This window comes from Dermochelys coriacea, chromosome 25, assembly GCF_009764565.3.
Source record: "Dermochelys coriacea isolate rDerCor1 chromosome 25, rDerCor1.pri.v4, whole genome shotgun sequence".
NCBI lineage: Eukaryota > Metazoa > Chordata > Testudines > Dermochelyidae > Dermochelys > Dermochelys coriacea.
Window position 1 is genome coordinate 3,585,327 of NC_050092.1, and position 26,901 is coordinate 3,612,227.

Genomic DNA, 26,901 nt, shown 5'->3' on the forward strand with positions numbered 1-26,901 from the left:
TTGCAGACGGACAGACAGAAGCGCGGCCAGGGATGAGGGAAGCGTGTCCGATGGAGCCCCAGCTCAATGGAGCGGACAATCCCCTGGGCGAGGCGCGGGAGCCGTAAGTGGATTTCTCCTTCCAGGCGTTTAGGAGCGGGCTGTCCCCAGGGCCCTAGGGCTGGCCCCAGCTCTTCCATCAGCCTGCCCCTGTGGGACCCCCCCACTCCCGTGTCCTGAGGAGCAGCCTTCGGGAGGGGACCTGCAGTGTCTCTCGGTGCCCAGCCACCCACATGCAGGCACTGCTAGCGTACGGGCACATGGCAGCAGGGCTTAATTTGTAATGAAAGACATACCGGGACTCAAGCCATTTTTTTATTTTCATAACTGATGCGGCAAGCCCAAAGGTGCCGGGGCTCTGAACTGCCGGGCTCAAAGGTGCCAGGGCTCTGAACTCCTGGGCTCAGAGGTGCCGGGGCTCTGAACTGCCAGGCCCAGAGGTGCCGGGCTCTGAACTGCCGGGCCCAGAGGTGCCGGGGCTCTGAACTCCCAGGCCCAGAGGTGCCGGGCTCTGAACTGCCAGGCCCAGAGGTGCCGGGGCTCTGAATTGCGATGCCCAGAGGTGCCGGGCTCTGAACTGCCGGGCCCAGAGGTGCCGGGGCTCTGAACGGCCAAGCCCAGAGGTGCCGGGCTCTGAACTGCCGGGCCCAGAGGTGCTGGGGCTCTGAATGGCCAAGCCCAGAGGTGTCAGGGCTCTGAACTGCCAACCAGAGTTTTGGGGCTCAGCCCTGGCATGAATTAAACATTACATGGCAGGGGTGTTGGGACAGTGTTTGCAGTGGGAGAGCTGAATGCCACTGAACACACCTGTAACCCCTGTGTCAGGCGTTTGGATGCTGTCACCCCTAGTTCCAGCGCCCCTGCATGCGCATGTATGGAGAGAGATCTTGGTCCAGTCTGTCCTCTCCAGGCTAACTAACCCAGACTCCCTGGGAATTCCTCTGGGGGTATGTCCAGGGGTGTTTTGGGTTTGATTCCTCTGTGTGCTGTGACAGGGTCAGGCCAGATGGCTACAGGAGAGTGTTAGAAGGCAGACATATTAGTCCCAGATTAAGCAGGTGCATTTTCCCTGGGTAAGGTAACGGGCAGTTCCAGAACAAGAAGGAACTTGCTGGAACAAATTCAGGCAGGCAGGCTAATTAGCACACCTGGAGCCAATTAATAAGCTGCTAGACTCAATTAGGGCAGGCTGGCTAATCAGGGCACCTGAGTTTAAAAAGGAGCTCACTGCAGTTTGTGGTGTGTGTGTGAGAGGAGCTGGGAGCAAGAGGCAGTAAGAGCTGAGTGTGAGCAGGTGTATGGCTGGAAGACTGAGGTGTACAAGCATTATCAGACACCAGGAGGAAGGTCCTGTGCTGAGGATAAAGAAGGTGTTGGGAGGAGGCCATGGGGAAGTAGCCCAGGGAGTTGTAGCTGTCACGCAGCTGTTCCAGGAGGCTCTCTAGACAGCTGCAACCCACAGGGCCCTGGGCTGGAACCTGGAGTAGAGGGCAGGCCTGGGTTCCCCCAAACCTCCCAACATAGGAGGAGTTGACCTGGACTGTGGGTTCCACCAGAGGGGAAGGTCTCCGGGCTGTTTCCTGACCCACATCGTGGATCAGTAGAGACTGTGGGGATTGTTCTTCTTCCTTTCCCCATGCTGGCCAGTGATGAGGCTAAGTGAGTGAATGGCAGATTTGAGCCACAAAAGTGGCCAAACTGAGGGCTACTGTGAACCTCTGAGGCAAGCAAATCCACCAATAAGTGCAGGACCCACCAAGACAGAGGAGGAACTTTGTCACAGTTACATGTCCTAGCTTCAGTTTCTGTCTTGGCTACAGACTCCCTATGTAACCTTGAGCAAATCTGTTACCTGCTCCGTGCCTGAGTTTCCTCACCTGGGGGTGGCTGCAAGGCTAGGCTCCCACCTGGGAAGACTGGGCCATGGAACCTGCTAATGGGCTGTAAAGCTCTTCAGAGCCCCTGGGGCGGCAGGGCAGGGGTGTGTTGCCTGGAGAATTTGTCTTGCTCTCAGGGCCTGCAGCATGGTCCTGCAGCAGATTTGATCCGGGGCCGGTGGCTGTGGCTGCTTGGTTCTGTGGCAGGTGTGAGTGTCCCAGGAGCTGTGGGTGTTAGGGTGGTGTTAAGGAGAAAGTGGGGTGCGTGGTTTGGGGTGCAGGGTGTGAGTGGGGCTGTGGTTTGTGGGAACAGCGGTGGGAGGGGGTATCTGAGGGAGGTGGAGTGTACCGGGGAAGGAGTGTGTGCTGGCTGTGTGCCCTGGGCTATGCGTGTCCCCCACCCGGTGCCTGGGCACTGCCCCCCTCTGTGGGCTGGGGCAGCTCAGCTGTAACATGCACAGCACAGCTCTCTCCTCCCCAGACATTCAGCAGTGCTGGCCTGCCCCATCTGCCGTGGGGTGATATGAACCCCCCCGCCTTGCCACTGGCATCATCCCATTGTGCCGGGGGTGCCCAGCCAGCTGCTGCCTGTGCAGCGGCCAGAGCCAGAAGGGGAGGGCGCCAGTCACTCCCCTCTGGCAGCCTGGGCTGGGCTTTGCTATGAGCCCAGCACTTGCCAGCATCACAGGGCCTGAACTGGCACAGGGAGATCAGTGAGCCGGTCGGAGCGGGGACCCTGGTGGCCTGGACATGTCACCTGTGCCTGGATCATGCCTGCTCGGTCCTGGGCGTCTCCACAGAGCGTGGCCTTGCGGGTGAGGCTTGGGACCTGGGCTCTGTTTCCAGCCCTGCCACGTGCTCCTGGAGTGACCCTAGGTAAGTGTTGCCCCCACCCAGTGCCTCAGTTTCCCCATCTGTAAAGGAGGGAGAATGATATCTCTACCCCTGGGCATGCTGTAGGGCTTCAGTCACTGACTCATATCAGGGGCCTGCTGCTGGAAGAGTGTGCGTGCGCGCAAAGGAAAATCACTGCACTTGCACAGCCCTGTGCGATTTGCAATGGGGCAGGAGTATAATCTTCCCTGTATCACAGCTGGGAAAACTGAGGCATGGAAAGGGGTGTGACTTGCCCAAGGTCACCTACTGAGTCTGCAACAGAGCTGGGAATAGAACCCAGGAGTCCTGGCCCCACTCCCTTGCTCTAGGCACTAGACTGTAGAGTTTGGGTTCACACAAAGAAAAGCACTATATGTAAGGACTCCCTTGTTGGGCCTTCCCGCCTTTGGCCCGGCCCGGCCCAGCCCGCCCCCCCCCCCCCCCGACAAGGAAACAGCCGTCAGGTAACCATCGGAAAGGCCAGGCATATTCAGGCCGGGGGCCATCTAGCCTAGCACCCTGCCTAGGGCAGTGGCCAGCATCCCCCAAGACCAGCAAAGCTCCCTATCTCCAGGAAAAGAACTGGCCAACCCTGCCATGGCAGAGGGCAGATCATTTGTCAGCAGCGGGGTCTGTGCATGCTCTTGGTGATCAGCAAAACACCCAGCAGCAGCTTGGCAACTGAATGACCCTGGGGTCAGACACACTCTTCCTCCCTCTGCTGGGGGGAGGGGTTAGGGTTCCTCTTCTCCCCAGTCCATGGGTGTGGTTACCCAGGCGGGATATCCAGGCCCCCAGAACATGCAGATGGGCCCTGTGCTGAGCTCGCTCCCAGCAGGAACCTGCATAGCTGGAAAGGCTCCAGAAAATCATCTCGGAGGGGCCAGAGAGTTTGGGAGCAAGATGCAAACCACCATAAAAGCTCAAGGCTGGGGAAAGAGGAAACAACCTTGTGGCAGATGTGGGTGACGCTGTGGAGGGGCAGCTTGTTTTTTCTTTTCCCTCTAATGCTGGGAGAAGTCAGATGTTTTGTCGGGTGTGAGATGGGCGGGTGGATTCTGAATCATGGCTCAGCCCCAGCCCTGCGCTGTCCTTTTGCCTCCCAGCCCCGCCGTCATGGCAGGTTCCTACTCCTGTGATGAACCTACATCTACAGACACGATCCTCCCTACACGCAGCAGAGGGGAGGGAACCCTCCTCCCTGCCCCACACAAGCTGAAGAACTAGTGTTATGCGTAGCAGGGCCCAGCCACAAGAAAGCAGCATCACAAAGCACTAGAAGGGGGCTCTGTCAGGGTGCAGTAGCTCAAAGGAATACTGTGCTCCAGTGGACAGTGCCAGGCTAGAGAGTCCCTGGCCAGTCTGGGTGCTCCCCCAAAGTCCCCCTGGCCGGCAGGGTGGCTTTAAGCAAGCCATTTGGCCTCTTTGTGCCTCAGTTTCCCTGCTTGTACAATGGAAATAATGATCCTGACCCCCTTTGTGAAGCACATACAGATCGACCGGCGTCAGTAATATTCATCCATCCTGAATTCACAGCTGTGGGCTGCGTTAGTGAATCGTTCAGTGGAAGCCAGCCAAATGCCTGCGCCAAAGACTATCCACCAAACCCCAAGTAATAAGAGATTCTATCTCGGTGTCTCTTTCGCCCTGTAGTAGCAAGGCATTGCACACCATTATTCTTCATTATTTAACATTAATGTTGCAGCAACATCTAAAAGCCACAGCCAGGCTTTTGTGCTGGGTGCTGTACAAATATATAACCAAGGACAGTCATGTTTCATGGGCCACGGGCTGCATAATACCAGGAGAAGACTCCATGCCTGTAAAACTAAAGGGGCTCTTTATTAGGACGACTATGTATAGAGGAGTTGGAGCTGTAGCAGACATTCTAGCCATGTGCACCCGACTGACTCTGGGGTGCCTTCCCACAAACTCTTCCCTCCAAGTTCCATGCCAGTTGCTACAAGCCCTACCCCAAAAATCTCACTCCAAAAAACAAGGTGGATGAGAGAGGTGGGATGAGAGGAGGAAGATGGGATGATAAATAAATGAAAGGGGATAATTCCTAGCCAGTCAGTAGAGAGATCCCAGCTCTCCCCTGCATAACCATTCTCACACTGAACTTCCCCCTCCACATTACCAAGGAGGGGAGTTTTGAGGAGGGCTGTGCAGGACAAGGTGGAGGCTTTGTAGCATCTGCCCAGGAGCAGTTCCTGAGCCCGCTCGCAGGGGAAGCATGAAGGTGGCTCTGTAGGGCAGGGGTATCCTGGGGAGGGCTTTGTGTGTATAGACAAGGAGCCTGTGTGCGATGCAGCACCTCACACACCAGCTGCTTTAAAGCTCTTTGCCATCCCAGCCCACCCCAGGGATCAGATCCCTGAGCTGTGCAGCCATGGATCCGGCCTGCACTCTCCTGGGGACAGCAGCCTCGCCTGCCCAAGTCTCCCACCAGTGTTTCCCTGCCTGCTCCCACCCATGCATGGTAAAGCCTCCCCAGCAAAACACATAGAACTGCCCCAATCCCTCCTGAACGCCTTCCAGCACTGCCAGTAACACCTTCCTGCCAGGGACACGCTGGAGCTTATGCTTTGCTGCTTAACTCTGTCTGCCTGCTGGTGACCTCACCCTCCTATGGCCTGTCTGACATGTAAATTGCAAGCCCCCAGGGGCAAGGAACTCAAAGGTATTTAGGCACCTAATTGCCACTGATTCCAATAGGAATTAGGCATCTCAATACCTTTGAGGACCTGGCCTTCTCTGCTTTGTTACATCTGAACAGGACCTGGCGCAGTGGGACCTGTCCTTGGTTGGGGCCAACAATAAATAACAATGGCACAAACTGGCCAGCATGGGTCCAATCCGCTATTTCCAGCTCCTCCTGATCCCATTAAAACTCTGCTGGAAGCCAGGAGATGAGCGTGAGGCCCGGAGCAGTACAGGTCGTTCTCCTCTCTTCTCAACAAGCTAAGACTTAAAAACCCAAAGCCCAGATCCACCATGCGACCCACTCCTACCACCAGAAATAGAAACTTCCCAGGGAAGGCAGGAGTCCAAATATACCGTTGATGTCGGGAAAGGGACGTGATGCACAGAGAATGGGCCTGAATTCATCTCCTACCCAGCAGATGTTGCAAAAGCAAAAGGCATTCTGAGTGCAAATGAGCTGTCATTTCTGACTTGACGTGTGTAAAATACAAGGGGTATATTTAGCTGCTTGCCAGACTTTGTTCCTGCTGTGACATCTAGCTGCGGTGACTATAGAAACAGCTCTGAATAAGCTCTATATGGCCACAGCTTTGCTACCATGTATAGGCTCTTCCCACACGGAAACGTGGCCATCTCTGGGGTAGTACAGCGCAGTGCAGCTGGAATTCCAGCCATGGCTGCTTCTCCTGCATGAAGGATTTAACCTCACTGCCCTGGTGCCTTCTCCACCAGCCCCACGCTACGGTCTCTCGGACAGTGGCACTGATTTCCCCTTCCTGTGGGTGCTGCGCTGTATACCTCAGGAACTGAAAGCACTAATCATCCTTGGCACAATTGGCCATCCCCATCTCTGACCAATGCCTGAGGTGCATACAAGTAACTGACACAGCCCAGTGTCTTTTCCCAGCCCCTTCTGCCTGCTAACAGGGGTAGATACAGCTTCTACTTGTGCATGAGAAATTGGAAAGGGCTCTGGCCCCACCCCTTCTAGAACATAGTGGGCACAAACCACCCTCAGCAGACTGGAAAGCTTGGTGTACGTTTCACTCCATTGGATCTTCTGCCTGTGCACGGACAAATGGCTCCCTCAGAGTCTGGCGCATGGAGGCAGAATCTTCACTGCCCTGCTCAGAGGAAGAGCTGTCCTCTGATAAGAATCTCTGAGGCTACCTTCTCCCAGGGAGCCCATGCACTGGATGGCGTCTAATCAGTTACACCGGTGTGAATCCAGAGTCACTTCAGTGGAGTGACTCCGAATTTATGCCTGTGTCAATGAGCAGAATCAGACCTGCTGGTTTGGTTAGGGGTGTGTGAATTTTATCAGTATAGCCAATCATGTGGACACAGTTATACCAGAATAAAGGTTTCTGTTACTGGTATAGCTGATTTCCCTTCCCTTATATTGGTGTAACTGTGTCCAAATTAGGGTGTTGTACCACTTTAACTATACCAATACAGACCCAGAGAGCCCACGTTCGTGTGTAAACAAGGCTAAGGCAGGTTATGATGGGCCAGAGTCGGTGTCCGGCTAGCGGGATCCTGTAGGGAAAGCCCTGTGCTCCCCTGCCCCCCTGGGAATTGTCCAGCTCCCTGTAGGGTTGCCAACCCTTTAGGATGTCTGGGAGTCTCCAGGAATTAAAGGTTAATCTTTAATCAAAGATGATGTCATGTGATGACACCTCCAGGAATACATCCAAGCAAAACCAGCAACCCTGCACCCCGGGAGAACGACACCCGCTCTTCTGGAGACACCCTGGAAATGCCACCCCCTCGCCCCGAACCCCTCCCATAAGCGCTATGGGGCATGGAGCTGGGAAGCAGCGAGGCCTTTCTTTGCTGTGTTGGGGCCAGTCCAAACTTTCCCATCACAACCATGGTTCGACCGGCACGTGGGGGTTCGACTCAGATTCTCTGCGTGACGAGAGTTCCCCAAACCCCGAAATGCTGCCATGGTGTCTCGGTCGCTATTATCCTCTCTGGGCTGGGCTCCCCAACTGGACTTCATCTACCAGGATGCCCTGCCTCCCTGCTCAAGAGAAAATGACATTTATTTTCATTTCCACCAACATTTTCTGAGGGAAACCCCCCCGGTTTCCCAGCAGCTCAGCTGGGCCCAGCCCCGTTACACCCAGGAGACGTGTGTGCTCTGCTTTTGGCTCTTGCTTGTTGAGATTTTTCCCTCGGTAGAGGGGATAAAGCCACCGCAGACAGAGAGTGCATGTTTTGCTGGGAAAACACGGTACTCCCGTAGAATCAATAATGCTTCACTATCCTTTGCCATCTGTAAGGCTCTTGAACTGCTCTTTGGAGACAGTCATGAGTTAAGTGTCAGGGAGGGAATCCCCATCCCCTTTCCATCAGGGAGAAAACCGAGGGGCAGGAAAGGGAAGTGAAATTAAGTAATGCAGTGAGGCAGTGGCAAAGAACTCAGGAGTCCCAAGCCCCTTTCCCCCGTGTCCGGAGCTGTCAATCCAGCGTGACTGAGCTGTCACTGCTGACCACAGGACGTTGATAAATCGGAGAGGTTCAGAGAAGAGCCACTGGAGTGATTAAAGGATTAGAATATCTTCCACTGGTGTAGGCAGTGTTGTTGTAGCTGTGTTGGCCCCAGGATATTAGAGGTAAGAGCTTTTCTTGGACCAGCATATGGCTTATTACAACAACCCCCACTCCTTTTTTTCCTGTGGTTACAGGGGTGTCATAAATATCAAGGGAAGGGTAAACACCTTTAAAATCCCTCCTGGCCAGAGGAAAAACCCTTTCACCGGTAAAAGGTTAAGAAACTAGGATAACCTCGCTGGCACCTGACCAAAATGACCAATGAGGAGACAAGATACTTTCAAAGCTGGAAGCGGGGGGGAGAAACAAAGGTTCTCTCAGTTGCTTTTGCCAGGACCAGAGCAAGAATGCAGGTCAGAACTCCTGTAAAGGGCTAATAAGTAACCTAGTTAGATATGTGTTAGATTCTGTTTTGTTTAAATGGCTGATAAAATAAATTGTGCTGAAGGGAATGTATATTCCTGTTTGCGTGTCTTTTTGTAACTTAAGGTTTTGCCTAGAGGGATTCTCTGTTTTGAATCTGATTACCCTGTAAGGTATTTACCATCCTGATTTTACAGAGGTGATTCTTTTACTTTTTCTTCAGTTAAAATTCTTCTTTTAAGAACCTGATTGCTTTTTCATTGTTCTTAAGATCCAAGGGTTTGGGTCTGTGTTCACCTGTGCAAATTGGTGAGGATTTTTATCAAGCCTTCCCCAGGAAAGGGGGTATAGGGCTTGTGGGGATATTTTGGGGGGGAGACGTTTCCAAGTGGGCACTTCCCCTGTTCTTTGTGTAACACTTTGGTGGTGGCAGCGTTTAACCTAAGCTGGTAAGAATAAGCTTAGGGGGTCTTTCATGCAGGTCCCCACATCTGTACCCTAGAGTTCAGAGTGGGGAAGGAACCTTGACAGGGGTGTTTATGGGCCACTGCACCTTGAGCAGGCCCTTGACATATGTTAACTCCTTATGCTAAACAATCTGTATTTAGCTGATCCAGTACATTTCCCAGTTCTGAAGAAGAGCTCTGTGTAAGACTGAAAGCTTGTCTCTTTCGCCAACAAAAGATATTACCTCACCCACCTTGTCTCTCTAAAGGACTGGAAAACTTGCCTTACCAAGGAGCTCTATCTATTTAGCTTAACAAAGAGAAGGTTAAGGGGTGACTTGTTTACAGTCTGGGGAACAAATATTTGATAATGGAGGCTTCAGTCTAGCAGGGAAAGGGCTAACATGGTCCAATGGCTGGAAGTTGAAGCTAGACAAATTCAGACTGGAGAGAAGGCGTACCTTTTTGACAATGAGGGTAATTAACCACTGGCACAATTGACTGAAGGTTGTGGTGGATTCTCCATCCATTGGCCATTTTTAAATCACACTCAGATGTTTTTCTAAGTGATCTGCTCTAGGAAATATGTTGAGGAAGTTCTCTGGCCCCTGTCATGGGGGAGGTCAGGCTAGAGGCTCACAGTGGTGCCTTTTGGCTCTGGAATCTCTGGATCTGTCAATAATCTGCCCAGGAGATGGAGCTGAGACCTTGCAGGGTGAAGCTTTATCAGGTGGAGGGTCTCGGGGGCACAAGCCAGGAATCACCAGGTAAAGGATTTTTTCAACTAAAGAATTTTTTCAACTAAAATATTGTTCATTGAATGACCTTTTGGAGACCATTTCCCCCAAAATAGGTGTTTTTCAAAATAGCACCACAAAATAAATATTTCCTAATGATTTTTGATCAACAACGTTACCTGTGGTTCCATTTTTTGAAATGAGACATTTTAAAACGTTGTTTTTTAAGTTTCAAAATAAAATTTGTGTTTTGGGGGGAGAGGAAAACAAACAAACCCCTCCTGCCCTAAAATAATGCCAAAACTCTTTTAAAAAAAATAAATCTTATATTGAAAATAGATCAGTGATGAAAAATGTTGATAAAAATGTCTGATCAATCTGGAAAAACAACAATATTCTTTGGAAATATTGTGCAGGTAAATCAGAGCTGCCAAATCCAGGTGTTCAAAAATCATGAGACTGGCTTAAAAATTGCCTTTTAAAGAAACAGGTTTTTGACTTGCTTTCGAGCCATTAGGGGTTACCTTTCCAGTGTTTCTCTGCAACCACAAGGGCTAGAAATGACTATTCTTTTTTTATTACAAGCTGTGATTCTCTCATATTCACATGACTCCAGGAGCTGGGGCTTTAACCAAAACAACAGTTATGGCCAGACTTGCAGGACTGGGACACTGCGCCCCCATGCTGTAGCCCTGGGCTGGGGAGTGTTTGATTCAGTGGTTACACACTAAAGGCACACCTGGTCTCTGCTTTCAGAGCAGGATCTGCTTGGGCAGAGACTGGGAAGTGAGATCAACACTCAAGCAAGAGGAATGTGCTGGTGGGCAAAGGGCCATGTGCTTGCAGCAAGTGTGTTCGTTCTCTCTCTGTGCCCGGCCCTTTAAGGAAATGGTATTTGGGAGCAACGCCTCCCTACAAACTCGACTGGGCTGGTCCCAACAAGCTGGGCCAGCTGAATACAAGGCATCTCTTCCCATGCCCAGCCAGCTTGGAGGAGGCTGAGGGGCAGGAGCATCAGAGCCAGGAGAGGAGTACCGGAGCCCAGCAGAGCGAGTGGGAACCCATGGGAGCCTGGGTGGGACATGACCCCTCAGCTGTCTCAGTGATGAGGTACAGGGTGCGTGTTGGCTCCGGTGGGCTCTGATCTCAGCCGGGGTGGGGGTGCTTTGGCCCCCATGCAGAGGTGAGAAGGGGCCCCAAGGTACAGCTCTGAGCACCCCCACTCTGCAGCTCAGACTCGTCTCCTGTTCTCCCTCCCCCCTTCGTGCTGCCAACTCCCACTCAGCAACAGAGACTCAAAATCCCTTTGCTCTCAGTAGAGTGTCTCTTGTGTCCCGTGGGATTGCACCTAGGGCTTGCTAGCGATGGGGGAAGCTGAGCCATATGACAAACCAGTATCACGGCTGAGACTTGAACGCAGGAGTCCTCTCCTCCACGCCACTCTGTTCACTCTAACCACTAGGTAACTTTTCCTCCCAGAGCTGGCAACCTAGGGATTCTGTCTCCAAGTCCGCTCTTTAATTAACAGGCCGCCCTGCCAGAGCTGGGAACAGAACCCAGGAGTCCTGGCTTGCCATCCTCTGCTCTTACCCACAAAATCCCACGCTGTCCAAAGAGGCCTGCACTAACATACAGCTATAAATACTCCGGCAGGGCCTTTGACTATGGTGAGGAGGAGAGGTCAGGCTGGGATTGGTAATGGGCAGGTCTTTTCTTTTCATGTTTGACGACACCGGTATGTTTCTATCAGGCCCCAAATGGGTATTTGGATGGAGCTGTGGATTGATTGAGCTGCGGCTGGTTGGTATGTGCTCAGGGTACCGTTGTGCCTTCGCGATGCCTGCGTGTGGGGTGTAGTGTTGCCCTAGAGGGGAGGATGCCAGTGGAAACAAGCACAGTCATTTTAAAGAGCTCAGGGCTTTTGACTGTGGGATTCCCCCCAAGGGTTTTAGCACCAGCAGGCACCCCTGCGAGGCTGCGCTGGGTTAGTCTCTCCATTGTCCAGAGGGGGACGTGAGGCACAGACAGGCTAAGTGGCATGCCCAGGGGCACACAGGAAGCTTGTGGCAGAGCTGGGAACTGAACTCAGATTTTTAAAGTCTCAGGCTCGCACCCTAGCCACTGGAGTCAACTTCCCCATGGTCCCCATGTCGCCTCCCTATTCCCACTGCGTGCTGGCGCCAACAGGAGCCCTGGAACCCTGAGTTCCCAGGCAGCGTCGCAGGGCTCAGAGCAGCAGCAGGAATGGTCAGGGTTGAACAGCCAGAGGTTCCCTCATCTCAATGGGCCTGACCCTGGGAGATGCTGATCACCCTCAAACCCCCACTGACACAGGATGCTGTGCACCCCACATGGGCCCTAGCTTGGGGAGATTGTGGGGATGAAGAGCTAAAACAGAAAAGACATGCTTATTCAGTGCTGCGGGAAACCCAGCTCTCTCCTCCATCCCCTCCCCCCCGGCGGCACAGAGCACCCCATTACCCAGGCTCCAGGCCTTATGCTGTTCAGGTTTTTGTGGGGTGTGGGGGAAAGAAGTTAACCTGATGTTAAAGGCAAACGAGGCTGTCACAGGGCGAGAGGCAGTGGGAAGGGAACAATTCCACAATGCGGTCTTCTCCCTGATTTAACCCGCTCTGAACACAACAGCGCAAGGGGCAAACTCCTGTCTGGGTCATTTGTTTCTGTGAGAGGGAGCTGGGAGGAGTGATAGGCCCGGCCACTGGGCTGGAGGCCAGGAATTGCTCAGATCCCCTGCCCAGCTGTGTGTATACGGGGAAGAACAGCCCTTACTGCATGGAAAGGGTTGTGAGAATGAACTGATTCGTGTTTGCAAACCTCATTGGAAGGTAACGGCAGGTTAGGCCACCCTTGCAGTCCTTGCACAGGCAAAATTCCCTTTGACTTCAAGGGGAGATCACGCCCAGTATCCCGTCTCTGACAGTGACCAGTTCCAGCTGCTTTAGAGAAAGTTGCAAGAATCCCTGCAGTGATGGGATAACATTCCCCCAGGGGAAGTTCCCTCCTGACCCCCAGGATTCAAGGTCAGGTCATGCCATGCCCTGAAGCATGAGGGTTTATCTCCCTTTTGCCTTAGGAAGCAAAAATCAAAGGCTCCATAATGTAGCCCATACTGAGAACCCTCCAGTTCCATTGCTCTGGGTCAGGGCTTTAGAATCTGCCCAGATGCTGTTACCATCTGACATGCAGGATATTACACAAACTGAAACTGATCTTACACTGTATCAACACAGTATTATTAACTTCCAGCTAATTACAGCCAAACCTTGTTAATTCCCCTAATGCAGGGGTGGCCAACCTGAGCCTGAGAAGGAGCCAGAATTTACCAATGGACATTGCCAAAGGGCCACAGGAATATGTCAGCAGCCCCCCATCAGCTTCCCCCACCCCGCTCCCAGGGCCTCCCATGCACCAGCAGCCCCGGGATCGGGGGATCGGTGCCTCCCTCCCCTCCCTGCACCTCCCGGTCAGCTGTTTTGTGGCATGCAGGAGGCAGGGCGTGGGAAGGGGGAAGGAGCGAGGGCACGGCAGGCTCAGAGGAGGGGGCAGGAAGGGGTGGAGTGGGGACAGGGCCTGTGGCAGAGCCAGGGGTTGAGCAGTGAGCATCCCTCGGCACATTAGAAAGTTGGCACCTGTAGCTCGAGCCCTGGAGTCGGTGCCTAGACAAGGAGCCACATATTAACTTCTGAAGAGCCGCATGTGGCTCCGACCCACAAGTTGGCCACCCCTGCCCTAATGTGAGGGACACTTGTTGCAAGTGATGACATGTTGTGAGTTAGCAAGTAAATGAATAAACTCCTTTAAAAAACAATAATGAAAAGGCAGAAAAATGGACTTTGTGCTTTTGTTCTGCCAGTTGGCGGTTTGATCACCGCTGACACTAATTGGTGCTGTGCTGGGGGGATGGAATTTGCTGATGCAGTGTGGTTGGGCTGATAGGGAACTGGAGTCAGTGTCAGGACACCTGGGTTCTACTCCTAGCTCTGCCGTTGGCCTGCTGGGTGACCTTGGACAGGTCACCACCTCTCCTGTGCTTCAGTTTTCCCATCCGTAAAATGGGGGTAATGATACTGCTCTCCTACGTAAAGCGCTTTTGGGGTCTGCTGATGGGATGTGGTCTGTGAGATCTCACAGCAGCCTCCCTCTGCGGAGAAGCAGGAGACGGAGAAGCTCATACAGCTCGTGTGCAGATTGTGGAGGGCCAAGACTCGGCTGGGCCCAGCTGTGTGGCAGCAGCACTGGGATTGGGGCCGTTTGATGCTGCCCTCTCTTGGCTGTGGGATTGTCACGCAGCTTGTTGGCCCGTTTGCTCTGTTCCCCTCGCCCCTCTGTTGTGTCTGTGAATCTGGCTTTTCAGCAGGGGTGTGCCTCACCCCATCCTGCCCCCAGGGCCATGTGATCAGCCTGTCTGGGACCAAGGGAGGGTGGAGGACATCAGAAACGGGACCAGGTCGCGTACTACACCTGGCCATGGAAAGGCCTTGCCATGGTCCATGGCACGGGGGGTATGAGTCCTAGAGGAAGTGCAGCTGGGTACTGGAGAGCAGGGACCCACCCCCCAGCTGCAGCCCCCCAGGCTGGCTGTGCGGTGAAGAGAGCCCTGCCCCCTCCCCATTAAGATCAGCCACAGAAACTCTTCTCCGGGGACTCAACTGTAAATACCACCCGCAGACCCGGGGGGGCAGAGAGGGCAGGGAGCCAGCGGGCATCACTCAGGTGCCCCACATGTCTCTGGAGTTTCTCCATGGCCTGGGGTAGCACCACCACTGCCCGTGGGAGAAAACAGCCTGTACATCAGAGTGGGGCTGGCTGGGGAGGGTGGGGACGGCCATCCGCCAGGAAGCAATCGCACCCGTGTCACAGCAGGGACCCTGGGAGTGATGGCAGGGGGTGGGCAGTCTGCACTGATGCCCCCTGGACAGGGCGCTCTGGGCTCACCCGGTAGCTGCCAGCTGGGGCTCTAGGTGAGCGGGAAAATGGAATCCCTCCCCCACCCCTCCATCTTGGGGAGATGAGGGGGCAGGGAGGAGGCTCCTTGCTGGGGCTGCCTGTCACCCCACCCTGTTCTCTGCCCTCCCCAGCAGCCTGGCTGACCCTGCCGCCAGCTCCGGGAAACTCAAGAAGAGCAAGAAGAAGATGCTGGAGCTGAAGAAGTGGCAGAGCCTGGAGGAGACGGGGAGCGATGACCTCCAGCCAAGGAAGCACCCCAGCCTCTCTAGGTGAGGCCCTGCCCCTCCCGCAGGGACCTTCCCCAAGAACAAGCCCCCCCCCGAAATTCCCTTCTCAGACTCCTCACACATGGGCCCAGGTGAGCTACACTGCCCTGGAAAGCCGCACAGTCACAATGCACCCCCCTCTCCCACCCAGACCCTCCTCAGTGTCTCCCTGTGCTGCTAGGGTTGCCAACTTTCTAATCCCCTTCCCCGAGGCCCCGCCCCTTCCCCGAGGCCCCTCTCGGCCAATGGGAGTGCGGAGCCGGTGCTCTGGGCAGGGGCAGCGTGCAGAGCCCTGTGGCCCCCCTGCCTAGGAGCTGGACCTCCTGGCCGCTTCCGGGGCACAGGGTGGAGCCAGGACAGGTAGGGACTAACCTGCCTTAGCCCCACAGCACCACCAAACTGACTTTTAATGGCCTGGTTAGTGGTGCTGACCGGAGCCGCCAGGGTCCCTCCTTGATTGGGTGTTCCAGTCTAAAACTGGACACCTGGTCACCCTATGTACTGCCTGCCTGCCCCCGAGGCTAGCCCTGCCCTGTGGGGACTCCCCCCCACCCTGCCCAGGGCTCTGCCTCTTTCACCTTTGGCCTCTGGTGCATTTCAGATCAAAGACCTATGACCCGTCCTTCTCCAAAGAGACTGAACAGGAGCTGGCTCTGAGCAGGCAGAGGGCCACCCCATCCTCTGTAAGACCCCCCAAAGCTGGCGTGGGGGGTGGGGATGGACTCTGGGGGTCGGGATCCCTGTGGGGTTGGGATGGGCACCAGGGTTTAGAATGGATGCTGGGGGGGTGGAATATCAGGGGGGTTGGGATAGGTGCTGGGGGTGGGTTTGGGATACCTGCGGCGGGGGGGGTTGGAATGGATGCTGGGGGGTTGGGATCTGTGTGGGGACGGGGATTGGGATGGGCACTGTGGTTTAGGATGGGTGCAGGGGGTGGGTTTGGGATACCGGGGGGATTGAGAAGAGTGCCTGGACAGGGGGTGGGGTGCGTGCTAGGGGTGGAGTTAGGATACTTGTGGGGGGGTGGGATGCCCGTATGAGGGGCATTAGGATGGGTCGCTGGGTGGGGGTTTGGCACTGTCCATTTGCCAGGGTACCTGGCATTAGCATTGGGCTGTGCCAGCTACTGGAGAGCCGGCTCTCCTGGACGGGGGTTGGCAGCACTGGGCAGGTCCCAGTGGACCCATCCCCCCAGCCAGCCAGGGGGAGATCTGGGACAAGTCCCCGTGTGCCCACAGCCTCCATCAGGTCCCGTGTGTGCCTCCACCCTGCCCCACCACCCCATGGGATCCTGGGGGCCCATCCTAGTGTCAGGGCACATCTCGATGTTGGCTGATAGCCCTTGGGATGGTGCCCAACCTGGGGGTTCTGATCTGGCCCCAGGCTGCTGCCAGCCCCAGCAGACCCCCGGGCCCATCAGGGGAAGGCAGGGCAGGGGGTGTGGGAGTGGGCTCGTTCTCCAGGACTGACCCTGCCCCTGTTCCCTCCCCAGTTAGCCAAGCGCCTGGTGAGCTACCACAAGGCCTTCAAGGAGATGCCCGAGGAGGAGTCACTACTGGACAGTGAGTGCCGCTCCCCCCAGCCACCCGCCTGCCCCCCCACACCTTGCCCACTCACCCGCCTCTCTGTCCCTCGCCCACAGGTATCTCCTGTGCCTGGCAGAGGGAAGTCCCCTATCACGGGCGCCTCTACATCTCCCAGAACTACATCTGCTTCCACTGCAGCATGCTGCTCCGGGATGTCAAGGTAGGGCCCCTGCGCCCCACGGTGGATCACGTGGGCTGGTAGCATGGCGGGGGAAGGGAAAAGGGGGATAGGCATGGGATGTGTGGGTTGTGTGGGGGAGGGGGTGGGTGGGATGCATGTAGGGGGCAGGGGGCTGGGATGTGTGGTTTGTGTGAGGGAGGGGAGAGAGGATGGGGTGTAGGTGGGGGGGAGGGGAGATGGGATGGGGAGCGGGTGGGGATGTGTGGGGGAGGGGAAGTGGGCTGGGGGAGGGGGTGGGTGGGATGCATGTAGGGGGCAGGGGACTGGGATGTGTGGTTGGTGTGGGGGGGCAATGTGTGGGGTGGGGGGTGTCTGTGTGCATGTTTTATCTCCTCTCCCTCTAGCCCCCAAGGGCAGCACTCCCCTCCCCCAGGGAAGCCAGCCCCAGAGTGGGTTTGCTCACCATCGGCCACCCTAGCTGGGCCCCACGTGCCGGCTCCTCTTGGCTCTCTACAGCTGCCCTCTGAGCTTCTACCCTGGCACAGGTGCCAGGCAGCCTTACTGAGCCGTGGCTGGCCTTTTGTGGCGCTGCCCCAGGCCTGGCACCAATGCCTGGGCCAGGGGCTCAGGACCCGGCTGGAGGTCAAGGAGTGCCCCCCATCAGGCCTATGGGGCTGGCTGGTGTTGGCATGGGATGCCAGTGACTGCCAGGCGCCCAGATTAGCTGTTGGTGTCAGAGGCTGAGGAGGCCCCCGGGGGGGTCTATGTTGGGGGCTCCCCCAGGGACCATGGGGCAATGGCTCAGCTCTTGGGGCACAGCTGAAGGAGGCAATCCCCACCCCCACGTGCCCGACCCCACCCTCGCTGCTCCGGCACCCCAGCGGCTCCTAGCTCCTGTTTCTGCCGCCGTGGGGTGCAACACCCCCACCCGCCCTGGGTCCTGGGGACTAAAGCAATCAGGGGCATGTCCCTGGTCTTGAGGCCTCGCCCCTCCCAGAGCAGGCTTGAATCCATGAGCAATGGGCCCATCACCCATTGGACCCCCTCTCGCCCTGCAGGTGGTGATCCCCGTCTCCTCCATTGCCATCCTCAAGAAGGCCAACACGGCGCTGCTGGTGCCCAACGCCCTCAGCATTCGGACTGTGGAGGGTGAGAAGGTGTGAGCAGAGGGCAAGATACGTGGTGCATCTACCCACCCGCAGCACCGGGAGCTGAGTGAGCCCAGGGTAGTCCATGTGGTGCCTTCCCCCCCTTGGCACCGGGAGCAGAGCAAGTCCCAAGCACAGGGCAGATCATGCAGTGCCCTCCCTGCCCATGGCACCAGGAGCAGCACGAACCCCACTGAGGACTGGGGAAGTGCAGTGAAAAGCATTGGTAGTGGTGAGAGGCTGGAGGGATGAACTGATGGGCAGTGGGTGGACAAGCGAGCTCCTCTGACCAGCCTAGGACAGAGACAGCCACATGGGTGGGGGAATTAGCTCCCAGCATGGGTGGGGTGGGCACGGGAGTGGTGGGAGGGTGGACGCTGCGGCTGGGCGCTCCCCGGGAATCAGGCCAATCCCTTCTCCCTCTCTCCTCCCGCAGTTTCTCTTTGTCTCAATGCGTACCCGGGAGGCCACGTACCAGCTGCTGCGATCGGTCTGCAAACACCTGCAGGTGGGCACTGTGCCAGGCTTTTGTGCCTGTTCTCCCGTGTCTCTGGCTGAAGGGGCTGAAATGCTAATGCCCCCCCATCCTGATCCCCAGCTAGTCCATCCCGGGCTCCCCTTACTCTTGCAGCTCTGCCGGTGCCCCTCAGTCCCCACGGCCATGCCAGCCCTGCTCCCCCCCCCCCCACGCACTGGGCTGATGCCCCTCGTTCCTGCCCCTGGCCCCAGTGTTCCAGACCAGAGGGAGTGAGTCAAGCTAATGTACACGGTGAGGAAGAAGGTCCCAGAGGTGACCGATCCTGGGCCTCCTTGTGCCCGGGAGCCGTCCCCCAGGTCAGGGAAAGCCCTGCTCCACAGGGCTGGGCTGGCCAGCGTCTAGCAGGCTCTGCTGCCTGCCCTGGGCTCACTCTCCTCATTGTTCTTGTCCAGGACGGGAGCACGAGCAGCAGCCCCCTGGCCTCGCCCGCCAACACCAGCTCCAAGCAGCTCTGCGAGAAGTCTCTGGTAAGGTCCCCGACTCCCCAGCTGGTGGCACAGGCTGTGGGCAGCAGGGCAGAGGGGCTGGTGCCGCTGTTAGCAAACCATGGAGATTCCTGAAAGCTGAGCCAGCTGCCCCGAGGCACTGACAGCGCCCGGGGCTCTGCGTGGTCCGAAGCTGGGCTGCGCTGCCAGGCAGCCCAGTGCCCACTTGGCGCCATGCTGCCAGGTCACAAAGTGGGTGGGGGTAACTCTTTAAGCCCTGTGTGCGCAGGAACACACCTGCCTGGGCACCCAGTTGGCTTGGACATGCCCTTGGTCACCCGGCTGCTGCCCAGCTCCAGGGGCTTGGGCTTTCCCAGAACTCATGTTGTCTGGTCTGGGTGGAGGTTGCTTGCCAGCCAGCAATCCTAGCTGTCTGGGGCTTCTCCATGCCCCCTTCTGCTGCTCTCGGCCAGGTTGCTCCAGTCAGAGACACCCAGGGGGCAGCTGGAGCTGGGACCTGTGAACCCAGGGCACATGAAACTGTGGGCAGAGCCCAGAGCCCAACCCCGGTTCTAAACTCCCAGGAGTGGGAGGGGCTCTGAATCCAAGCCCCAGGCCGAGCCAGACCCCTGAGCTGGCCCCCTGCTCCTCAGTGGCCCCTCCCTCCATGCCTTGGGGATCCCTGAAGCCGAGGCTTCTCCTTTGCCACTTAAACCCATTGGCACTGCCAGTGTCTTTGCAAAGCGCTTGGAGAGCCAGGCGCCCCGTGCCCAGCACACTGAGCAGGGCATTTCTGAATGCAGCAGCGGCCCCATTGTTTTCAGCAGCCCCCTGCCCAGTGTAACCCATGGCTCTGGCACCCCTGCCCTTCACCACAAAGCCCTGGGCAATCCCAGCCAGATCACAGGGCATGAATCACCCCCACCCTGGCTGTGATTGGCCCGGAGCTGCGAGCTGACCTCGTCTTGTTATCAGATTAGGGCCCTGCCTGAGGGGCGCAGCAGGGCCCAGCTCAGACACGGGCGCCTGGAGCAGCGCGAGTGGCTCAGAAGCCGCCCTGGGCTGGGGGGAGCCTTGGCGGAGTTGCTGGACGGGGGCTGCCCAGGACTGGGGGCTGCAGTTCAACCCATGTCAGACTGTCCCCTAGCTCAGTGGGTCGAGACCCCTCCTCAGATTCTGTCTGCCCCTCGGCCAGAGATTGGGGAACCGAACCAGGGCTCCCCCGCATCCCAGCAGGGTGCTCTGACCCTCGGGCTAATGGCTAAGGTGGGTGGCAGCAGCTTTGAGTGGGGCGTGGGCCCCCGAACATGGCACCGGCTGGGCCCGGCAAACGCCTTTCTCCCTGCATTTGTGACTCGCTCCAGGGTGCGGCAGGAGGCAGGAATCCAGGTGCCCGCAGGGAGGCAGCCGTGCCCAGGCCCAGAAACTTAGGTGCCAAGGGAATTTTGTCCTGAAAGTTGAGGTGCTGACGGAGGTTAGGCATCTGCAGGGGGGAGGCAGGAGTTTTGTGCACCTCAGAGGGGCCAGAATTAGGACTTGGGCATCTAACTTCTCTGAGCAGCCGGCCCTGAGCGGTGCTGCGACTCGGGAGCGGGAGGGAGAGCAGGTTGGGGCTGGGGCTGGTGAGATGGCAGGAGGATGCAGAGACCAGCGACCGGTGGGGAGGGAGCCCAGGGCCCCTTTTGTGACCTGCAGCTTTTCCCCTTCCAGACCTCGAGCCAGTCGGACCTGGAGCTGAACCCCCCCAAGTCTGACAGCCTCCTGGACCAGCAAGGTAAGCCAGGGCCCTCAGCTGCGCTCCCTGCCCAGAGCCTGGCCCCGCAGCCCTCGCACACTCAGCAACCCATGTGCAAATGAGCGTGCAGCGAGGAGCTCCCGAGGGGCCTCCTTCCTCTCTTCCAGTCAGCATCCTGCGCCCTCAGCCTGCCTCTGAGTGTCACAGCATCTGGCTAGGAGCATGGCTCCAATGACAGCCGCTTGTATTAGGTGGAATGAGTTTGACCAGCCTCCACTCAGCCCCTTCCAGTGCCATGGCGGGGCGGAGCTGGTGACACCTGGCACTGTGGCCCCAATCTCCTGCCCTGTCTGGGACACAAGAAGCCCCCAAGGCAGACAGAACACACCGTGCCTGGCCCACAAGCCACGGCCCCCCAACCTCCCTGGGGGCGGCACAGGGGAGCCTGGCACCTGGCTGGGCACAGGCAGCGCCAAGTGACTGGGTGTCCTGTTGTGTGTGCAGACGGGCTGACCCCGAAGCAGAGCACAGAAGGCGAGGAGATGGCAGAGCCGAGCAAAGGTGAGTGGATCCCTCAGGCCCAGGGTCGCTGGCTTGGCTCAGGGTGGGGGTGCCCAGGCAGGAGCCCCTGTGCCTGCTCTCCTGTGGGCACTGTGCCCCGATGCAGAGCTAAGGTGGTTCCATGGACCCTCCCCAGTGGCCATCCCTGGCACATGACAATGGGCACCCGTCCGCAGCCACTCAGGACATGGTGACAGGTGTGTCTCCTATAGCTCTGGGCAGCTGGGAAGGGAGGTAGCTGGCATCCCTTGGCTGCTGAGCCCCCATCCCAGCTGGTCCTAGCAGGCCCCAGATGTGCCTCCCAGCTACACGTCTGCCCATAGGGCAAAGAGCTGCTCGTGGTGTTTGCTGCCAGGGCATTGGCACGTCGCCTCCTCGCCAGCCCTGCTGCAGGGTCAAGGCCAGAATCTGACCAGGCTGGCCTCAGTGCAGTCACCCCAGACTGACATGGGGGGCGGAGCAGGGCCAGCTGGCCCCTCTGCAGGCGCTTGGCATGGACCTGGTGCAGGCTGTCCTGCAGCTCCCTTGGCTGCCACCCGTTACACACCCCAGGTAGGGAAGCCAGTCCCTGGAGAGGTCTCCTCCTGGCTGCAGAGGGTGGCTGCTATGCAGGCTTCTGAGGGGGGCTGGGCAGTTGGGGATTCTGGTGGGGAGGCTGTGCAGCGGCAGGTCCCCCCGATCCCTCCCAGGGTAGCTAAGGACCACAGCCCTGCCTTCCCCCATCAGTGATGGCTCCTTTTCCCGGCAGAGAGGGCGTGGCCAGACAGGCAGATGAAGAAGCAGCCCAGGGGCTGGTGGGCGCAACTGAGCACCCTCAACATCGTCATCCTCATCTACCTGCTGCTGTGAGTCCTGGGGCAGTCAGCCCAGCGGGCACCAACAGGGCCTATTCAAGTGTGGCACTGGGCAGCGCTAATAGCAGGGCACCGTAGGCCAGTGCCTGCCCCCCCCATTAGCTCCAGCACCTGCAGACTCAGCCTGGTGCTCCTGGCACTGGGGAGATGTGGCACTGGGGCAGAATGTGCTGGTCTCTGGTTTTGTGCGCCGAAGCCCCGGCCGGCTGGTGTCCTGGCTGCCGGCTCTTCCCCTGTGCTGGCTCCTGCTGTGCCTTGCATAGACTGACCCTCTCGCTGTGTTCGTGGCATCTGGGGGCAGCAGCCTGCTGCGTTCCCTAGCTCCCCGCCGGGCTGTGCCACACCGAGCAGCTCCCAGACGGCGCTCAGCGGCTCCCAGCCGTCACACAAGAGCTTGGAGTTTGCAGTTCTACTCTGGCTAAGCCCAGCTCCTGTGGGCAGCCTGCCCTGGGGTCCAGGTACTAAGCAGCTATTTGTCAGCCCGGCTCCGCCAGGGTGAATGCCCCTGCCCGGTGTGCCAGGCTGGCCCGGCTCTCTGTGTTCACACTGCCCTCCCCCTAGGGTGGTGGTGTTGCTGCTGTCCTCGGGGTACATCGGCCTGAGGATCGTGGCCCTGGAGCAGCAGCTGATGTCAATAGGGGCCTGGCCAGAGCTCGACCTGCAGCACCAGTGAGTAGCAGGGCTGCGCGGGGGGAACTGGGAGAGGAGAGAACCAGCAAGCAGGGAGGGCCCCAGCCCCTGCTCCCAGCCATGGTCCAGGGCAGCTGCGGGGACCCCAAACCTTGGGTCCCTTGGGCAAGTCACATCCCCTCTTCTGGCTGTTTGAGGGGCGGCTGCTGTCTCTCGTGTGTCTGTGCTGGGCCTGGCACAAGGGGAGAGAGAGCAGCCAGGCAGCCCCTACTGGCCAGGCGTGTTGGGGGACCCCCAGCCCCCCTGGTGGAAAAAACAGGGCCCTTAAGTCAAGACTCTCACCCAGAGCCATGGCAGCTGGACCCCAGGGGCGGCACTGCACTGCACCGTTTGCAGGGGTCTTTGCTGGGGGGCTGGAGAAGGCAATGCCCAGATCCTGGTGGGCGAAAGGACTCCTCGAGTCTGCTCCAGTGAAAGCCCCTCAGTCCTTTGCCCCCCGCAGGGCTGGGTGTCTGCTGGCAAGTGGTGCGCAGCCCGGGCGTGCAGTAAGGGGCGTGCGAGGAACTGCCTGCCATCCATTTATTTTCTGTTTGCCAGTGGGACCCGGGCCGGTAACGTCCATACAGCCAAATCTCAATTCCCCGACAAGCCAAATAAGCGGGACACCAAGAGGGGCATGTGGCCTCCTCCCGTGACTTCTTCTCACCCAGCCTGGGGCCCCAGTGCTCTCCCCATCCCTGCCTCAGCCCATGTTACCTGGGGGGGCTCTGCCCTCCTGCTGTGCCAGATACCGCCCCCAGCCCCATCCTCCGGTGGGGCTGTACAGACCCAGGAGATGCAGTGTAGAAGGGCTGGGGGGCGGTACAGCCGCGCTGGAAGAGCTGCTGGGGTGAGGCCACCCCACGGTCACCGCAGCGGTTCCCTGCTGACTGTGCCCTCCACGCTCACTTGGGGAATTGGGCCTCCAGGCCCGGGGGCAGAAACGGGAGCCCCTTGCTTGAATGGGGTTTGCTGGGAGAGACCCAGGGGAGCAGGGGGGATTCCTCCCCCCGGCCCAGCCCGTCTCTGCCTCCCCTGCCCATGCCTGGCTCCTGCTCCCAGCTGGGAGCTCTGCTGGGGCCCTGCTACCTGGCTGCAGCTCCATCCAGGGACAGGCCCACAACTCAGCCCTGGCCCGGTCCCTGTGCTGACCCATCTCCGAGCATGGCCTCCCCGCCCGGGCCTAGAGGACGCCCTGCAGCCAGCAAGGGAAAGGGGCCACGTGACAGGGGAGCGCAGGGGATAAACCTCCAGAGCCTGCCAGCCATCTCCCCCCAGATGCCTCCAGCCCAGGCCCTGGCCCTTCCTCCCCATCGCCCTCAGCACTGAACCGGGGGGGGCCCCAGCCCAGCACAGGCACTGCGAGGGAGGGGGAGGAATGAGGAAACCGAGGCCCAGAGATGAAGTGATTTGCCCCCAGGAAGAGGTGAGGGGGCTCCCCCAGCCCAGCGCTCTATTCCCACATCCGCCAGCCCCTGCAGGCCTCCACTGGACACACACAGCCCCCAGTCACACCCCCAGCCACCCTCCCGAGGCCCAGGGCAGTGCTGCCGGGAGTGCGGCAGGGCTGAGCGCACAGCCCAGCGTCCGAGTGGGGCAGGACGAACGGGGGGAGGGTGCCGACACCTTGGCCGCAGGCAGGATTCCCCAGGGCGCTAAGGCCTGCTTTTGGCAGAGGCTGAGCAAAGGCAAACGGGCAGGGAGCTGCCCCAGGTCTCCGACCGACACTGGGCGCCGAGGTATGGGGCACGCAGGCCTCACTGGAGCCTGCAGCTGTTGGCCCTACGGAGGGCAGGCGCCGGGTGCAGGGCCAGGCGTGGAACCCAGGAGTCCTGGCTCCCAGGCCCAGGGTGCAACAGGCAGCCATGCTCCTGTCAGTGCTGTGCAGGCCGGGTTCGTTCTTCACCAGGCAGAAATGAGCGCCAGTTCCCTGGCTCTGGGCCCATGGCTGTGAAGCCGCTCGGCCTTTTCCTGCTGTTCCCTTTATGCTCATTTCACACGGGGCGTGGGGGGGGGGCAGAGGAGGCCCCAGCTGCAGAGCAATTGGCTTTCTGCCTCCCCGTCCCCTCCTAGAGAGCCACGGCCCCCACTCCCGGTGCGATTCACCACCTGCTTGGGGTTAACAGGAGGTTGCCTTGCTAGCGCCCAATCACCGTGTAGGAAACAAAGGCGAGGGGCACCCAGAGCCCCCACTGGTGGGGCTGGACCTGCTCCTGGCCTGCTACGCTGTCCCCCCAGCTCCATGCCAAGCAGAGGGGCACGCATCACTGCCCATGCCAGCCCCTTTGTCAATGGCAGTTCCGGATTGTGAGGGGCAGGGAGGGTGGGGCTGAGAACAGCGCCTGTGATCGGTGCTGGGGTCATCACTGGAGCAGTAATTACACCCCATTTAGTCAGCAGTGAGCGATGGGAAGTGACTGGGCTGTTATTCCCAGTGGGCTGGGAGGCCGTGTCCCTGTAGCCACCACAGCCCGCCCACTTGTGGCGCCGTGTGAGCAGCCACTAGCCCGAGGCCGGCAGGCTCGGCCGCGCCAGAAGCCCTGGCCCATGTGGGCTGCGGGCATGGCCCCAGTGGGTTACTCTCCAGCTGCAGCCTCAGGACCCTGCCGGGGGATTTGTTAGCTGGACGAAGGGTGGCGTTACCCCCCCTGCAGGGGGGAGTCGGCTGCAGTTTCAGATCTTGGCCCCCCCCAGTAACTGGGGGGATTCCATTTGTTTACGGAGGAGGGGTTGAACCCATGCCAGGTGGCCTCTGAGCCAGCCTGTCTTTTCACCATAGCTGTAGTAATTTGCCCCGATCATTTGCTTAACCAGTTTTCTCTTGTTTATGTAAAGATACAAGACGACCTGAAACCAGGGCAGAGTCAGGCTGCACTCAGCGCCAGAGCCTTGTGCCCCCAAAGGACCAGGCTTGCTGCTGGCATATGCCACCTTGCAAATGGGCTGGAATCCCATGGCCACTCATCAGCTCTCCCCCTCATCCTGATCTGTGTCTTGCCCTCAGCAGAGCTGGGGCTGATTTTTAAGGAGACCGGGAAGGGAAATTAACCAACAAGGCCTGGACCAAGAACAACTCCTCACTGATGAAATGCAGACAGAGTAATGCTGATGCAGAAGACAAGCTGAACTTCTCCTTCTGAGCGGTCAGGAGCTTAAACAGTGTGCCTTAAAGACCTGCCTGTGCTGCGTGTTTCATAGCGCACCAGCTTTTCTTTGGAAGCCCTGATGCAGCTGATTTCGTTGCACTCAGGCTTCCCACTCAGCCACATGGGTTGCAGCCTCAGCTGTAATGGATGCAGAGATTGAACTACACTGAGCAAGCAACTTTCAAGCAAACCTCAGCTGAGGCAGCAAAACCGTGATGGAATCGGTCCGGCTGCTGCGTCCTTGTGCCAAAAAGGAAATGGGCGTTTTCGGCTTCCGCCTGGGGCCCTTGGCCCCTCGAGAAAGCGTGGAACATAGATCACAGCTCCAGCTGGGCCGGGAGGGGACCCTGTCCTGAGTGAGCAGCTGCGTGGCTGTCTCAGTAGCTGTGCAAGGGCACTGGCCTCCCGGGCCCAGAGGCAAGGACAAGCCTCCTGCTGACCTCCCCATGGCATTTCACTCCTCCAGCACCGAGTGTCACAGGGATGCTCTGGGCTTCAGCGGGGCTCCCTTCGGGCATGGGCTGCTGTGGGGGGGGCAGCTGCTGTCAGGCTCCAGGGGTCCCAGACAGGCCTGGGGGAGATGGGGCTGCTGCTAGAGCCGTGGGGGGGGGGTCCCCTAGCACCACTGGTCACAGCCCCTGCAGCTGCTGGGAGGACTGTGGCAGCACGTGGGCTATGGATTCTGGTCAGTTACAGGCAGGGGGCTGGGGGTCCGTGTCATAGCACTGAACCCGGGGGGTATGGCCCCTGCCTGTTCATTCAGGAACCAAGCCCAGCACCCCGGTGCCCAGCCGGCTCCTAGAGCCGAACAAGGGCCCAAACCCACCCGCTGGTGCCACCCGTTCCAGGCTGGGGTGAGAATCCAGGTCAGACTTGCACCCTGTCCCCATGGGCCAGACTAGCCTGCCCCTCCCCTGCTCTCCGTTCAGCTTGGCACAGTCCCTTCCTCCAGTGCTCTGGTGCTGCAGGCCAGCACTCAGAGTCCGGGTAGCCAGGTGGTGCCTAGGGAAGGTCTGGGGCAGCACCGCAGGGCCGTGCCCCAGGCTGGGTAATGCCAGATGCTGCCCATGCCCAGGTGGGCACTGTGCCTACCTCTGGAGTTTAAACAGCAGGATGAGCCATTTCCTACAGCCCAGTGCTGCTGCCAGCCGACCCCAGCAGCTTGCCTGTCTGTCCCCCATAAGCCCCCGGGGCCGTGAGAGGAGGGTGGGGTAAAGGGCTGGGTTCTGTTATTAATAAAGACAAGCCAGCCTCGCACTCCAACTCGTGTGTCTACAGCAA

At 58.4% G+C, this 26,901-nt stretch overlaps 1 protein-coding gene across 3 annotated transcripts; it reads left to right on the top strand.

Moving 5' to 3' along the window:
- LOC119848166 (GRAM domain-containing protein 2A-like) lies at positions 1-26,877 on the top strand. 3 transcript variants are annotated; one of them, XM_038383578.2, is made up of 13 exons: positions 1-103; positions 14,703-14,840; positions 15,439-15,520; positions 16,330-16,399; positions 16,480-16,583; positions 17,603-17,701; positions 18,129-18,200; positions 18,623-18,697; positions 20,366-20,429; positions 20,895-20,951; positions 21,700-21,796; positions 22,367-22,474; positions 25,310-26,877. In XM_038383578.2, the coding sequence occupies exons 1-13, from the start codon at positions 33-35 to the stop codon at positions 25,323-25,325; spliced, it is 1,053 nt and encodes a 350-aa protein (XP_038239506.1). In that variant the 5' UTR covers positions 1-32; the 3' UTR covers positions 25,326-26,877. The 3 variants fall into 3 exon arrangements, with proteins under 3 accessions (XP_038239506.1, XP_043358628.1, XP_038239507.1); XM_038383579.2 differs by lacking the exon at positions 1-103 and adding an exon at positions 10,553-10,713; XM_043502693.1 differs by lacking the exon at positions 20,895-20,951.
- The last annotated feature ends 24 nt before the right edge of the window (positions 26,878-26,901 follow it).

What these genes read in the sequence shown, in the direction of transcription:
- LOC119848166 (XM_038383578.2), top strand. Translation starts at nt 33, where the DNA reads ATGAGGGAAGCGTGTCCGATGGAGCCCCAGCTCAATGGAGCGGACAAT. An exon ending in AGCTCTGCGAGAAGTCTCTG is followed by an intron (nt 18,698 to 20,365) that starts GTAAGGTCCCCG and finishes TTCCCCTTCCAG; the next exon opens with ACCTCGAGCCAGTCGGACCT. An exon ending in GATGGCAGAGCCGAGCAAAG is followed by an intron (nt 20,952 to 21,699) that starts GTGAGTGGATCC and finishes TTTTCCCGGCAG; the next exon opens with AGAGGGCGTGGCCAGACAGG.